The 16,850-nt window shown below is 35.5% G+C and overlaps 1 protein-coding gene across 2 annotated transcripts in view; it reads right to left on the minus strand.

Moving 5' to 3' along the window:
* The window catches only part of UGT8 (UDP glycosyltransferase 8), a 78,350-nt gene that overhangs the window by 46,088 nt on the left and 15,412 nt on the right, over positions 1-16,850 (minus strand). For both annotated transcript variants that reach the window (XM_079153554.1, XM_079153553.1), the window contains exon 2: positions 8,215-9,038. In XM_079153554.1, the coding sequence (XP_079009680.1) occupies positions 8,215-9,036 (822 nt within the window). In that variant the 5' untranslated portion in view covers positions 9,037-9,038. The remainder of the gene's footprint in view (positions 1-8,214; positions 9,039-16,850) is intronic.

Consider the following 16,850-nt stretch of genomic DNA (forward strand, 5'->3'; position numbering starts at 1 on the left):
AGTAGCACAAAGAAACTCTAACTTGCACTTAACGTTGCTAGCTTGGTGCCTGGCACATATTGAGACACATGTTGGCACATAATGATCTGCACTGAATATGGAACTAAATGGCTATCCCTTGTGTGAGTAGTCATTCCTCTGTGGTTGGCAAAATTTTTTGCACTGCCACATGTGTGAAAAAGTTCTAAGAGTACTTTGCAGTCAAAAAGTAAATGTCATACCAGTTTACTTGACCCTCACCGTGACCGAAAAAGGTGGTAGGAGATTTAATTAGCCTCAAAGTTTTAAAATTTATCAAGTTATTTGGGTTGTTTTTCACTGATAAAAAGTCTGAGAATTTATAGTATCAAAATAATCTTATTCCATTTTTGCAAAATGAATTCAATTCATTCATTTGCTGCAAATTGAATTAATTAATTATTGCAAAGTGAATTAATATAACTTCAATTTACAAACACTGGGCATGAGAGTGGGTAGGATGTCAAGAACGACTCAGTTCTCAAAGAATTTTGCTTCCTCCATTATTCTTTCCAGAAGATTTGAAAGTTTATAGAACCTAGTATTTTTTCTTAAAGAGCTATGCAAATTAAATCTTTTCAACTGCTATAAGAGACCATTTCTCTGAATCTAATTGAGTATAAAACAATTCAATTCAACAGACATTTATTAAGCAGTTGCTATATTCAATGAAGTATAAAATCAGCTCAACTTTGACAAGTTTAGTTTTACTATATTATAGATCTGGGAACTTGGGGGAGCAGAAGCAAATCAAGGGAAAATAAATAACATCTACAATATGGCACTAGGCTTCTCTAGTGCATCTGAACAACATAATTCTCCTGAAAAGTCACCCTTTCGAAAGTCATCCACATGAAATACTGCAGGCGAAAGTTAATGACCACTCTAATAGGAAGTCTATGAAGTAGAAAACCATTTCAGAGAAAAGCAAGACCCACCTGTTGATCTCCCTCTCTCATATCTCACTACACTCTTATCTCTCAGAGTACTTTCTGGATGCTCTGTGAACCAACTAATTAACTGACTATATTTATGTTGAAAGAATGAGAATTTTTGAATATCCTACTAAACATGGTTCCTACAAAGAGCAATAAAGGCTGCTTTACAAAATATACCTTGACACAGGGCCAAAAACAAACAGTAGGGATGAATGAAAAGAGGGAGAAGAGTTTAAAAGGATTAGTTCTGAGGTCTTTACCTACTACTAACACAGCTGCACATAGACATTGTACTTAGATCAACATCTTAAAGCAAGGGTTGGTAATTCCACAGAAATCTTTTTGTCTAGTTTCACAAAATAGAACTATAAGGTAATGAGCTGACTAAATACACAGTGAAATCCAGGGCTTTTCTAGTTCTTGAAATCAAAATACGTACACATTTTCTTTGATATAATTTACACTGAAAATAATTCTCTAAAACAGAGGAAAATCTGCAAAAAACAGGTAAAAAGTATTTCTCATACAAAACACATTACATAACAATCAAAATTTCTGGATCACAAGATTTAGACTGAGTCTAAAGGAATGGTTCTTAAAGAGTACACCAACAGTGTCATATCACCAGGGAACTTGTACACATAATTAGGCCCATACCGGACCTATTAAGTGGCCTACAATCATGAATTAACACGTATGTCACAGAATTCTGATCTAAACAACACTGAGGAAATAAGAGTACAAATTATATAAGGGGATATATCATACATATTACAGGAAGAAGAGGATGAAGACTGGGGTTGGTTGCTGGATCTGTACACTCAGTCTTAGAAAATACTCAACTTACTTTTAAGATTTCTAGGTTATGTAGTCTAGACTCATTGAAGTTTGACTACAGAACGGAGCCTGGGCAGAAACTCTGACTACAAGGAGGGCAGTCATCTGTTTGCCTGGAGTTTCCCCTCAGTTCCCTCAAGAATGAGAAACACAGAAACAGGAGAATGGACAAGTGTGGAGGCAGCAAAGAGAGGCTGGAGTTCCAATTGTCCCAGCTCCTCCATTTAAAGGCCTGAAAAACCACAAACATACCACTAAGTCTGAGGAGGCCAGCAGCTGAAGGCCCTCGGAGCTACTCCATTACTTCTTCTTTCTACTCTTGAAAAAAGATATTCATCAGTTTCTGCTCCTTTCTAAGACACTCTCGAAGGCCTAAGGACCACATATCTCACTCATCATATTCCTTCTACTTCCGTGAGAAAAGACAAAGATCCCCAACATGAAAAGAGAAGTACCAGAGTCAAGTGGTAGAACAGAGGTGAAGCCATGAATGCTTTCCCCAATATCCATCCTACACTTCCACCCTGAAACCATTCTTCTATTTACCATGTGAAAAACAGGAAGTGAACTGTGACTCAGTAATTATAGATAATCTTAAACTACAAGAGTTATTACAGCAATAATAAGAGCAGCAACTACCACCACCACATCTGGCCACAGCTCTCATTGACCAAAATCCTCTAGGGCGAGTATTCTCATGTTAATAGGGATGACTCCTATTCAAAGGATGAAGACCAGGATTCAAAGTTAGGATCATTTGGCTAAAGAATATTTTAAAAAACATGTTTTTTTTTTTTTTTTCCCTTTGCAAAACACTGTCCAACATCTGGAAAGCTGGTATAAAATATTCCATAAACAAAACTAGGAAGTGGGGAGTTTGTTTTCAGTGCCACTGATTCTTCATAAACCCATGCTCACTTCATCCTCACTGTCAAAGTCTGCACTCAGGAATAGATCTAGCAAACTCATTGGCAGTAGCAACTTTAACTTCCAAAAGAGAACTATTTGCTTGGAACGAGAAGCATTTATTGAAAATATCACACCAAAAATGTTGGTGCCAACAGTAATTTATTTGCAAAAATTGTCATTTGTAGAAATGATCTGTTAAAAAATATTTCTCTTACCATTTGCCAGTGTTTGAATTAATATGTAAATGAATGATTCACTGGGGCATATTAAAGCTTAAAGACTTAGCAGAGGGGAAAGGTGTTTAAAAATCACACCAGGCCCTGCAATATCAATTATTAACCAGTTTTATTTGAATTTGGTTGTATATTTGGTTCTCATATTAAACATGCTTTTATACTCATAATGCCTACAGAAACAACAGATAAGTTGTTTAAAACTACAATGCTGCTCAGAAAATTATGGTATCAGTGAACTGAACAGTAAGTTATTGATGGTTTCAAAAGTGCCTGATTTACTTCCTGGATAGATTCACTTAACAAGGCAGTTTGGTTTCTTATTACAAAATAAAGACAAAAATGTATGAACAAGCTACAAAACTACTGCAAAAATATCTGTAAGAACATTTTATATTAATGAATTCCTATAGGGAAACTATCATTTCTGCTCAAATATGTTGTGTTGAATCTGAACTCAGAATTGGTAAATGGAATTAAATTATCAGTCTCTTCCAAATACTGCAGTCCTCAATTTTCTGATTCCCAGATAACTATATGGCATATATGGCATAATAGTAGTATACAGATGAAGACATACTATAAAAGCTATTTGTTAATGATGGGATCCAAATTAGGAACCCAACTACAGAGGATATACATTTTGATTAAATGATACTGGCATTTTAATCAATATGGCATAATAGTTATAATCCTGTCTACAGTTTTAAATTTCATTAAGATAAAATGTTAGAAATGTAAATATAACATATTGTTAAAATGGTCTTGATATCTGCTGCAATCTGCATCAACCTTTTAGGAACTGCATTCCTTAGTGGTGAGATCAGCTTTCAAACACCACATGCAACAGTTAAATAATAGCTTCCATGTGAATCAATGAATGTTGAAGATATCCAGGAAGGCATTGTTTTATTTCTTGGTTTCATTCTTCTCACAACCTGATCTCCTCACAAAGGGTTTATCTATTCAATCTGTTACTCATTCTCTCATTTTCCCCAACACTTCCCTCCATTAGGTAGTCTGACCAATGAAAAAATGACAGACAGCAGTTATCTCAGGATCCTGACCTTGATCTCACGCTATTTCTTATCTTTTTGCTCCATTTTTCTTTTTTTTGGTAGCAGGGATTAAATCCAGGGGCACACTTTGAGCCCCATCCCCAGCCCTTTTTATGTTTTATTTTGTGACAGGGTCTCACTAAATTGCTGAGACTCCCTTTGAACTTGCAATCTTCCTGCCTCAGTCTCCTGAGCCACTGAGACTACTCGCCTGGCCTTCTCTCTCTTCTTATCTCTTAACTACCTCTCTCTCAAGACTGCTTCCTTCAATTAAAAATGTTCCCAGAACAAGAAAATGAAGACCCTCCTAGTTCGCCTTACCTGGAGCATCAAAGCATCTCTGAAGGGCACCTAAGGAGTGCCATGCCACCTAATATCTTCCTTCAAGATGGAAGTGGCAGGTCTGTCATTCATTACTAAATCTGTTTACAGGCATTTTTGGAACACAGTAGAAATTATTTTACTTCGCCAACTGAGTAATATATGGTTCCCTCTTTTCTCAATATCAATAATATCAGAATAGGTATTGCAGTTCATTAAATAACTTAGCCTGGAATTTTGGGTTGCTTTATGGCTGGAATGGTATAAGGATCTCCATTTGGAACAAACAGATAATAATGGTTATAATAATTACAACATTGTTGCACTAGCCAAATCATCTAATTTTTGGCAACTATTTATTTGATATAGTTCATTTAATATTAAACATTTAGTGAATGCAAATATTTTTTGCAGGCACTCTAGGTAAAAAAGTGAATAACTAGGGTATCCACCCTCAGGGTGGCCACGTTCTGGTCAGAAAGAATGTGGTGGGATAAACCAACAGTGAAGGAACAATGGTTCAGTAGTGTAAGAGCTGAAAAGCGGCAGAGATTAACAGTCCAACAGGGCCAGAGCATTTCAGTCAATGGGAGATCACCCAAAACCCATCATGTGAAATGTTTTCATTTTAATAACTGAAAATTTCCCTAAGTAAGCTTGTAATCCAGTAAACTGGTACTGTTATTACTCTCCAATGAAATTACTAAAAGCTACAATCACTCTCTATTGGATTTCACTCACTTTTAACATTTAAAGGACCTACTCAAAATAGGGACCTGTTTAAAGAGCTCTGTCTTGGCTGAAGCAAAGCATATTTATTTATTTGTTTGTTTATTCATTCATTTTGCATCCATGTTCTCTACTGACCTGCAATGGCATAGCAGGTAAAACACTGTACTGATGGGATCCAACCCAGACCTCTTCCCCTTAATCCACATCTTTTAGGATTCCTTCTGTGGGCACCCAGGTAGTTGATAGTATGGTGAGAGGGTTTCTCCAGGCACAGTTCTTACATGCATTTTAAAATGACTCTATCATCCAGGCACTCTGTTTCTTCATTCTATATCAACACAACACTGTGGAATCAAAAGCATTTGGATTTGGCTGATTTCTATTACCAAATTTTTAAAGAACTAAAGCCCAGAAAGAAAGAGAATCATCAAAGGCTCACTTTAAGCACTCACAATCTTTAGAGATATCAAAAAAAATGATATTAATAAAACTGCTATCTGTGTATAGTTTTGTACACAATTTTAAATGTGTAAATGACCAGAAAAAAAATGATTGACAAGAGGTATGGGCATCTTGACAAACTAATAAACACCAAAACAATCTACTTACATAGGCTGTGCCACAATCTGTTTGGCAGAAAAAATTGGGAAGAAAAATTAAATGAATGAGCTGATCTAGATACTCTCCCAAAGATTCTTAAGACTCAATCCTTATGGAAAGATTCTAAAAAAAGTCTTTTAGAACTTTTCACTACCCTTTCATCTCAGGTTGTGAAATTCAAATCCCTCTGGTCAAATCATCTCCAGACATCTGGAAAACTTAATCCATTCCCAGTGTAAGATACCAAGGCAATTAACAATTAAGCCATTATTAGTGAATCGTGTGTTCTCCCTGGCCACTAGCTGGGCCCTCTTGTTTTAGTGCCACAACCATGCCTTTTAAATAATACAGGCATTTGAAAAACTTATTAACTTTTAGAACCCCACAGTATAGTTTATCATCTCAGATAAATCTACTTGAGAAATCTCAGTAGGAACACAAGTGTTCCTAATCACATAAAACCTCAACAAAGTAAGGAATATCTAAAAGAGTAACACACATCATTCTTCAAATACTCCCTGCTCAAGAACTACAGATGGTATACTGAAATGAAAACAGCCTTTTACACTTAGAATCCAAAATTTTCAATGCTAATAATATACTTATCCATATCCTCATATTACATAAAACACACGTCATACATCTATGTCTGTGTGTGACCCAATTACGAAACAATTGTTGCAAATAGAAAACACACTTTAATAAAATCACTACAGAAAGCCTGAAGAGGGAAAAAGAACAAGGAAGTCCATGAAGTAGATCAAACTCAGTGACAAACAAGACATTATGGCAAATTAAAAACTTTTGAGTATTGGCTCATGTGAGCATACAAAGAAAACTCAAAAGATTTTGTTTTTAAAGTAAAACAGTGAAACTAATCAGGGTATCAGTGGGTAGAGGGATCCATGGGAAAACAGATGACTTTGACTATAAGGAAAAATGCTCACATGCTATGCACCTTAATGAAGATCAAAGTATAAAAAAATGACATGAAATATCATTCTGCACTTAAACTGTGACATTCCAGTTGCTGTAGGGAGTAGATTCCTTTTCATATTGATTCCTTCTTTAGTAAGGTGATAAAAGAAAAAAGACAGCATCCAAATCAAACCAAAAGGAGCTGACAGAGGGCACTGCTCTCAGGGGAGAAAGAGGAAGACCTGGAGAGAACAAGGCTGATCTGTATAATATTACAAATGACTCCATTAAGGTCAAGACAGACTTGCTTACCAAATCTTTTAGAAGCTGCTTCTAAAATCTGATTTTAGCTACCTTTAATTAGGAGAGTTATACATCACAAGGTGACTCTGGCAGAGAATATTTAAGGATTCACATTAGACTTGGATAAATATGTGAGTGAGTGAGATAAGCTGGGGTTAACCCTATCCTTTGTGGCTGTCAGAGAGCACAACTGTGACACTGGCTCTCGTGGCTGTTATCAATTCACAATGCTAGTGCTGTATACGATATGGATCTGGCCATTTCCATGTTTCCATGCTACATGAAATATATCGAGGTATTTCTTCTCAAGTGTAATTTCTAATGGTTGTATTAGAAAGACCATGTATTCCAAACACCTTATTACCCCATGAAAAAAAATCTGCCCAGTGACTGTCCTTATCTGATATCTAGAGCAGAAAATCTGAATTTACTATTCATCAAAGCTCTGATAAACTTGTTTGCATGTAGTTCCCAGAGCTAGGAAGCAAAAATTTAGGAAAGTTATTGTAATTATTTCCAAAAATAAAGAGTAGAAATAGTTTCAATAAGCAAAATTCTGGAACAAGTCCTATGCTTCCTGGTAAATGGCATCAAATGTTGAGTCAGCCTGAGATTAGAAAACCCACTACAATAGGCACATGTTTGGCTCCTGTTGGTTTAGGATACCTAATTACAAACAAACTAGGATGGAGAACAGAACTTTCAGGGATTCACTGATAGCTCAGCCAAAAAAATCGAGGTTTGGCAGTGAACAGAAAGATTTTCTTGAAGTGGCATTAATTCTGTCCTTGAAATGAAATTGTACTAGGGATGATTTCCTTAAAGAGTTACATTTCCTTACTAACTTAAAATTAGTTGACGGACCACTTCGATGGAAGTTCATGTCTCATTCCCATTGTAGGACATAAGCTTTCTAGTGGTTCTGACTTTCCAAAAGTGAACCTTTATTTTCTCAGTTTATGTTAATCTAAGTTGACTAAACAGAGACCTGTGATTGTGCTATTTGAGGAAAACAAAGAGGACTCTGTGTTTAATTAAAAACAAAAATTAAACTCATTAAAACTAATCATCTCACTACATTCTCTTCACATACTATAGCTATTACTTAAACAAAACTCTATTTCCCAGCCATATGGCAGAGTGGCCTCTTAGAAATACAGAAATGCTCAATCAAAGCAGGAATGTGTCCAGGGGAAGTGGTAGATCTGCAGATGACAGCACTTTGTATCCTAACTGCTTTTTCAAGTAGCCTTAGTTTTGGAACAAACCCATCTCTTCTGGAAATCAAAAGTGACCTTTAAAAAAAAAAAAAAAAAAACAATTACCAAGGAGTTCAGCAAACCTTACTTCTGGTAGTGGGCTGGCCGGTTTGGTGAGGATTCCTCCTACATAAACAACGTTAGGCAGAGTGGGTCTTGGAAACTCCAGTGCCACGTCAGTACACAGCATCCACAGGCTGGACCCATGAACCAAATCATACATGGACTTCTCTGGCAGCAGGTTGTACTTCTGCATTATCCTTTCATATTTGGGAAGAACCAGAAAGCTGACCCCTAATCTGGAAATGAGGTAAACGCCGGTATTTTTCATCCTTTGTAGCAAGTTCATGCGGTCTGTGAGAAGTGAGTTAAACTCTGGGACGTAAGCTAATGGAGCAGGAGCTCCCACTTCAGCAGGATACCAAAGGCCAGTTGAAAATACAGCATATTTAACCCCTAAAAGATGGGCTATCACAAATCCACACATATCATTCGGGTCTACCAGCAGCAAATCAAACTTTTCCTTTTTCAGGCTCTGGATTAGGGCTCGGTTGCCAACCATCATGTCACAGTTCTTAGTATAATGATCCAGTATGTCAAACAGTTCGATTGCTGTCAATCTCCCAGAGAAAATATTCCGCATTTTGGACTGCAGGAAAGCGTCCGAGGTGGTACTGTTGAAGATCCCTGGGTAGCGCTGGAGGCTGTAATGATTAGATGGGGCGATGTCTCTGCCTTCAGAGAGGAGGAACACTGTGTGGTGGCCCCTCTCGTGCAAGGCTGAGGCAAGCGTCTTGAAAATGTACATATGGCTTTCAAACATAATTGGCGGCACGATGATGATTTTGGCAGCCCTCGCTATCCCAACAGCGCTCCACAGGAGCATGAAATACGGAGTGTAAGACTTCATAGCTGTAATGACAACCAGAGAACAACTTAAAACAGAATACAAGGTTTACTACGCAAAACAATGTACCAAGCCTATGTTTTTCAAAATATCTGATGATCCAGTACTTTTAGAAATCAGCTAATATTTTCTCTAATTAAGCCTTCATTTTTAAAAGCTAGATTGTTTAAGTACAGAACTGGAAGCAAAGTAGATACACAATGCAATATACTTAAAATGGATCAGTCTGAAAGCATATAATTTCATTAATAAACTAGGATTTTATAACTTGAAATAAAACTTATAAAGTTGAATGACATGTGATATTTCTTCTTTGAATATAACCTACAAAATAGTATGAAGCCATTTATCTGTTTATCTCCTAATTGAGCATCAATGTTAATTTCATGAACAGTCGAAATTTTTTATTTCCAGGTATACCGCATACACATTTCTTATTTAAATCATCTAAATCAGCAGTCACATTCCCAATTATAACCAAAGCATACCAAGGACAGCATGCTTTAGAAAACAATTATTTTTAAGTAATAGTTCAGTAATTTTATAGAAAAGACTTTTCCCCCAAAGGTATACATTGCTGGTGGGGTTGCAAATTGGTGCAGCCACTCTGGAAAGCAGTGTGGAGACTCCTTAGAAAACTTGGAATGGAATCACCATTTGACCCAACTATCCCACTCCTTGGCCTATACCCAAAGGACTTAAAATCAGCATACTGCAGTGATGCAGCCACATCAATGTTTATAGCAGCTCAATTCACAATAGCTAGATTACAGAACCAACCTAGATGCCCCTCAATAGATGAATGGATAAAGAAACTGTGGTACATATACACAATGTAATATTATTCAGCCATAAGTAAGAGTAAAATTATGGCATTTGCAGGTAAATAGATGGAGCTGGAGAATAGCATGCTAAGTGAAATAAGCCAATCCCCAAAATCCAAAGGCTGAATGATATCTCTGATAAGTGGATGATGATATATAAGGAGGGAGTGGGAGGCGTAAGGCAAGAATGGAGGAAGGATGGATTGTGCAGAGGAAAATGAGGGGTGGGGAGAGGGCAGGGGAAGGAAAGATAATAGAATGAGACAAATATCATTACCCTGTGTACATGTACGATTACACAAATCGTGTGACACTACTTCATGCACAACCAGAGAAATAAAAGGTGCACCCCATTTGTGTACAATGAATCATAAAATAATAATAAGTAAGCACTAAATGATCCATACATTGCAAATGATGATTCCAGATACATGTTATTTTTTTAAATTATGACCTATTATTTTCAATATATGACATAAGACTACACACGACATTTTAAAATGCCAAGGATATACTTTTTATTACATGAGGTAAAAAATAATAATAATAATGCTGTGTTTGTAGTTTGTTGCATAAGTACACTAGCATAGACTTGGGTAGGGCTTTAAATGCAATATCATCGAAGAAATCAAAGACATGAATCCCTCCTACTAATGCTTTTCAAACCCAGAAGGTGGTGACAACTTAAGAATTCCCCATTATCTCTACTTATTTAACATAATTCTGATGCTCAAGCATGTAACAGAAAATAAATGAGATACAAAAATTAGCAGGAAACAAAATTTATGGAAATTTTCTTCATGGAAAACTCTAATGAATCAACTAATATCAAGGCAAATTGATAAGAAAAGTCAAGATTCCCATTTATCATACACACACACACACACACACACACACACACACCACACCACACACATTTCAAAAGTTTTTACCACCAGCAATAATTACTTATTCATATGATAACCAATTTATTTCCTACAAAGACAATGAGGATTATTCAAAAAAAATAATTTTAAGAAACACAGAAACCCTTACCATTAGGAAGTATGGGTTCTACTGGAAGGGGAATAAAAATTCAAGAAAAAACAAAAATATATACTATATAACAATTTATAAAATATTACCAAATAGTAAAAAAACAAAACAAACAAACAATTAAAAGAAACCCTCTACATCCACTTTCTAAAAACAAATGTTAAAGTCTTTAATTTTTATGGAATTAACCTGAGCATCTGAGCACTAAACACACTATTTGGTTCAAGGCTGATTTTTGTCTTTTAATTTTAAGGAACTATTCTTATATTTTCAGGAGATTTTTTAAAAAGCAGGAATTTTTGTTAACTGTTTATCTGTTTGTTTTTTTTTTTTTTGCATCTCAAGTTCACACTTTTGTTCAGAAAAAACACAAAAAGAATAGTAAATGGAAATGGTATTATATACCTCATTCATTCACTCATTATTTCATACTTATTTAAATAATATAACATGCATACATTTTAAAACTGCTCAGAAACAAAAGAAAATGAAAATCACTACAATGTAAAAATCAAAAAAAGTCTCAAAATATAGGTTTATAAAAACTACAAATTACTAGTAACAGATGACCCCAAAGTTAACCAAATGATTCTGAAGTCTACTTGAAAAAGTGAATAGTAAAAACAAGAAATAAAATATTAAATGGGAGAAAAAGGAGGAGGCTTGAATTTTCAGCTGTTAAAACACAGTACAATGTTACATTAAAATAATGTTACATTAAATTAATGTTACAGCAAAAATAATGTAGTAATAGTAAAAAAAAGAGTTGAGTTAAAATGAAAGAAAGAAGGCCCCAAACATGTCTTTATAATATTTACAGAAATATACATTATACTGAACTTAAACATTTCAATTCGGTGGGGGAAGAATCCCTAAAATAACGGGATTCCTCACTCTTTAAATAACTAGAAAAGAAGTTAGAATCATATTTCAAACTTTGAAATAAAACAAATTTCAGATAAGTTCAAGTGAAAAACTTTACAAAGAACACTTAAAACTCAACAATAAGAAAATAAACAATAAATTTTAAAATTTATTAGGCAAAAGACCTGAACAGATCATCTCACCAAAGAAGATCTACAGATTGCAAATAAGCAAGTGAAAAGATATTCAACATCATATGTCACTAAGGAATTGTAAATTCAAACAATGAGAGACCACTACACATCAATCAGAATAGCCCAAATCCAAGACACGATCTCATCAAACACTAAGGAGGATGTGGACCGATAAAAACTGCTATTCCATCTGATGGGAATGCAAAATGGTAAAGACACTGTGGAAAGAAGCTTGATGGTTTCCTAAGAACAAAACCCACTCTTATCGGATGATCCTGCAGTCAGGCTCTTTGGAACTTACCCAAAGGAGCTGAAAAACATATCCACACAAAGAACTGCACACAGATGTTTATAAGCAGCTTTATCCACAACTGCGAAAACTTGGGAGCAATCAAGATATCCTCCCAGAAGGGAGTGGATATACTGTGGTACATCCAGAAATGGAATATTTTCCAGCACTGAAGCAAAAATGGGCTATCACACCATGAAAAGACAAGAAGGAGGAATCTTAAATGCATATTACTAAGTGAATCTAAAGAGAAGCCAATCTAAAAAGGCTACTTACTAGATAATTCCAACCCTAATGACATTCTGGAAAAATCAAAACTGGAGATAGTAAAAACATCAATGGTTGCCAGAGGTTGGGAGTAAGGAAGAGATGAACAGGCAGAGTACAGAGAATTTTTAGGGTAGTAAAGGTACTTTAGTATTATGTTGGTGGACATGTGATATTATACGTTCTTTAAAGCCCATGCAGTGCCCAGAACCTATTGGTGCCCCCTAATATAAGCTATGGGCTTTGAGGGATGGTGATTCATGCGTGTAGGTTCACTGATTGTAGTAAGTGTAGTACTGTGGTACAGGATGTCCATAGTGTGGGAATATGGGAAATTGGTTTTTTCTGCTCAATTTTGCTGTAAACCTAAACCTACATTAAAAATAAAAGTTTATTAATTTTTAAACGGTTCTATGCAAGCAGTCCACAATATTTATCTTATAGTTTAATATAATTATATAAAGTAATATTACATTTTTATTATTATGTAATTATCTTATATTTTAATATGATTACAATGTCATTATAGTAGTTCATAATATTATTTATATTTGAAGCTACCTAAAAGAAAAACTTAAGAAAAAGAAAATAAACTTTGTTTAAAAAAAATGTGAACTGGGCTAACTAGAAAAAGCAAAGTGGATTAATTAATCAAAAACAGATTATAGAGTCTGGCTAGCTGAAGAGCAAGTTCTCAAGATATTTAGTTCTTCCTGGAGTTTAGTATTACATGGAAAGCAAGATGATGAGCAAATATTCCAATCATAATTGCCATCAGTGGTCAATCTTGGCGCTACACCAAATAGTATTAGAGAAACCTTGTCTCTCTTCAAATACTCTCTACAAGTAAGCCTTGGAAAATACCATCAGTAAAGATTCAGTAAAATAAACTGATTGGACATCATTACTAGTGCTTTTAAATAAATATACATTTTATTATAAATTTTTTTCTCTCTTCCCCTACCACAAATTAAGATCCATAAGGATAGGGATGTTAGTAAACTGTAGTAATTATCATTCTCAATGTCTAACCAGGTATTAAATGCTCAGTAAATAAAAATATTTGAGTGAATGACTGCAGGTGGAACCGTATACCAGGACCACAGAGACCACCACTAAAGAGACCTATTTTTTTCTTAATTTTAAATGACATGGCCTTCTAATCACATCAATTGCCTGACTTTGGAATAAAATATTAAGCCAAAAGCTTTTGCCTGAGGCACTGAAATTAGTTACATGCATCACCTCAACCACAGAGACCTTTCTGGGTTAAAAGGACAATGCAGGTGGAGGAAGAAAGTAGCAAGTCCAAGTGCAGACCTCACTACAGCTTTTCCCTGAGTTTAGGGGTCTTTTATCATTTTGTTAACTAACTTCAACAATCGTAGCAATATCACAAATGACTATGAGAATTACCATTATATTCAAAGATCACGAAAAGAAACTGAAATTTGTTGGGTGCCAAACAGAGGCACATAATAGGACACAGCGGTGCCATCTATTCTTTTCCAAGAATGGAATCCTTACTTTAGCATGGCTGATAGACAAAAAGAAGACAACATATCCAAGCCTTCCTAACAAGTAGTTTTTAGTCATACATATTTAAGTTCTGTGCTGAGAAAGAGATGGAAGAAGCTGCCTGCATCTCTAATTTATGCCCTCACAGGTTTTCACATTTCACCTTCTGCCAGTTGGAAGTGAGAAAGTGGTAATAATTAACATCCTGGACCAGGCAGACAGGAAAGGTGTACACAACAAAGCCACTTGAGCCCCAGCACCGTGGAACCAGAACACCAGTCCACCCTGCTTAAACCCAGAATACTATTTGTGAAGCAACTGAAGTACCTTTGCTAAGCCACTGTCTCTGAAGATAGCACCAAGGTGACCAACCATCCTGGTTTGTCCAGAATAGAAGAAGGGCTCAGGGTGGGATTTTCAGTGCTGAAAGTGGGAAAGTACTGGACAAACCAGGGCAAGTCAGTCCCCAGAGCTCTGACCCTGTCTGTTCCTTTCCTACATTACAGACTTTATGAGCATTGTTTAAAGAGCACACAAAAGCCAGAAGAATCGTTCCAATTTTATAGATATTAAGACAGAAGAACTTGTCAAAGATGTAGTATCTAGTAAATTAATCCACTTATATTCTACCATGTGAAGAAAGGAAGAACATTAAAAGAAAATACTGTAACTATGAGCAAACTGCTGAGAAAGTCAGGTGTTTTTTTTTGCTACATAGTTGTTAAAATAGCCCAGGTTTAAAAAAATTATCTTTCATATGCAGGCAATATCTGATTTTTTAAAGGTAAAAATGACTGGTTTTCTGCAAGTAAACTACTAAAAACAAGAAGTCCGCTAAAATCATTTAGAGAATGAGAACCTTTTGTTATGGGGTAGGGAGAGAAGAGATAATTTATAAAATGAAGGTCACCTACTACTGTGGACTCCAACCTCAAAAAATAAATAAATAAATAAAGTCCTATCCCCTTAATTAAGCTATAATCCCAGTGAATATTTTATATTTGGAGAATTCAGATTGGCTATCAGCAGTTGAGAGATTAAGACAGACAATGTTAAATTTTCAAATCCACCTCTTTACTAGAAACTTGTTTGTATGGTTATGCACAGTTTAATTGCAGAGATAAAACTGAAAAATGATACATGCAAAAGAAAAAAATATTTGGTTCCATTTCATAAATTAGGTTCCCTGTCAGAAGTTTTTTGGTCAAAATTTCAAACACAACCACTTTTTTTTTTTAACGGTGAATCTCAATTATACAGAACAGTGGGTTTCACTGTGACATATTAACATATACATGAAAACACAGGCCAATAATTCCCATCCTCCCTCCTTGGGTTCCTTCCTAGTTCCCTTCCTCTACCCCAATGATCACCCTTCTACTTTCATGACGTCTACTTTTATCCTTGTTGCCCCCCCACCCCCGAACTCCAGCTTCCACATATAAAGGAAAACATACTTTTCTGAGTGTGACTTTTTTCACTCCAGTTTCATTCATTTTCCTGCAAATTACACAATTTTTTTTCTTTATGGTTGATAAAACTCCATTGTAATACAATCACTTTTTCTTTTTTAAAACACTGTTTTGTCTAAAAACAAAAATCATTTGAAAGGGTATGATGGAAAATATTTTATTCATATGGCTTACAATCCTCGTACTAACATATCCTGTTATAGAAGATGAAGATTAATATAAATCTCTAGAAGCACTACACAGGTATCTTTCTTTGTACACACGAAATATTGGAAGGAACAGACCATTAGCAGTACCATTCAAAAAATTCCATTCTGGGACTCTGATGAACTGCCAAGGACACCCAAAACCCTATCCTTGAAGACGAGGTTATAAAGAAAGTTGTTGCTTTTGTAGCATCCCAAGCCAGCTGCACTTAGCACTTCTCCTCACTACAATTATCTGCAGTTATCTCCTTTCAAACATCTATAGTACAGGTGGTGAAGCTGTAATGAGAAACTCAACCCCATTCCTTTATCAGTGATAGCTGGTTCCCACCCACCTGGGGAGTTTCTCCACAAGCAGGTAGGGAAGTGAGGTAAAAAACAAGACTATGGAGAGGAAAGGAAAACAGGATAGTAAGAATTATCAACAGACACTAAACCCAGAACCTTGTGTCCAATTAACACTTGAAGATAGTGACTAAAATTAGTCATTTAAAACCCACAAATTGAATCACTTAAAAAAGTGATCCTCAAGTTTTAGGGTCTAGAAGACTCACCTGAGGAGGTACTTACTAAAAATGCAGATCCCCGCAGGTCTCTTCAGCAGATAGTCTGTTACTTGGGGAGAAACCCAAGAATCTGCTTTTTAAATAAGCAGCTGGAAATTTTTATGCAATTCTTCACCAGAATGATGGATAAGGATCTAGTACTTAACATCCTACCTTGTGGCTCTAGGGCTGGGGTAATAGCTCAATAGTAAGTGCTCTCATACATGAGGCACTGGGTTTGATTCTCAGCAGTACATATATATAAATAAAGGTCCGCTGACATCTAAAAAAAAGGTGTGCATCTAAAATGGAATGAGTTAAAGCCCAAGTGTTTGGTTGATTCAGAAAAGTATAATGCATAGCTCCAGATCCCAAAGAACATAGGATAAACAACTAAAAATATCCCAAAATAGTTTTTTCATTTCCTTTTTAAAAAATGCCTACAGTCTTTCAGGAGCACATGAATAAAGCTTCTGTATTTTAAACACAGAAAAAAAATGGCAGTCCCTTTCATTTTCATTCAGTTTAATATTTGCTTTCCCCATCATCAATTATTACACAAATTCTAAACCAATTTGAACTATTAGTGTGTTTGTAAAATAT

The sequence above is a fragment of the Sciurus vulgaris genome, assembly GCF_902686455.1.
Source record: "Sciurus vulgaris genome assembly, chromosome: 9".
Classification (NCBI taxonomy): Eukaryota; Metazoa; Chordata; class Mammalia; order Rodentia; family Sciuridae; genus Sciurus; species Sciurus vulgaris.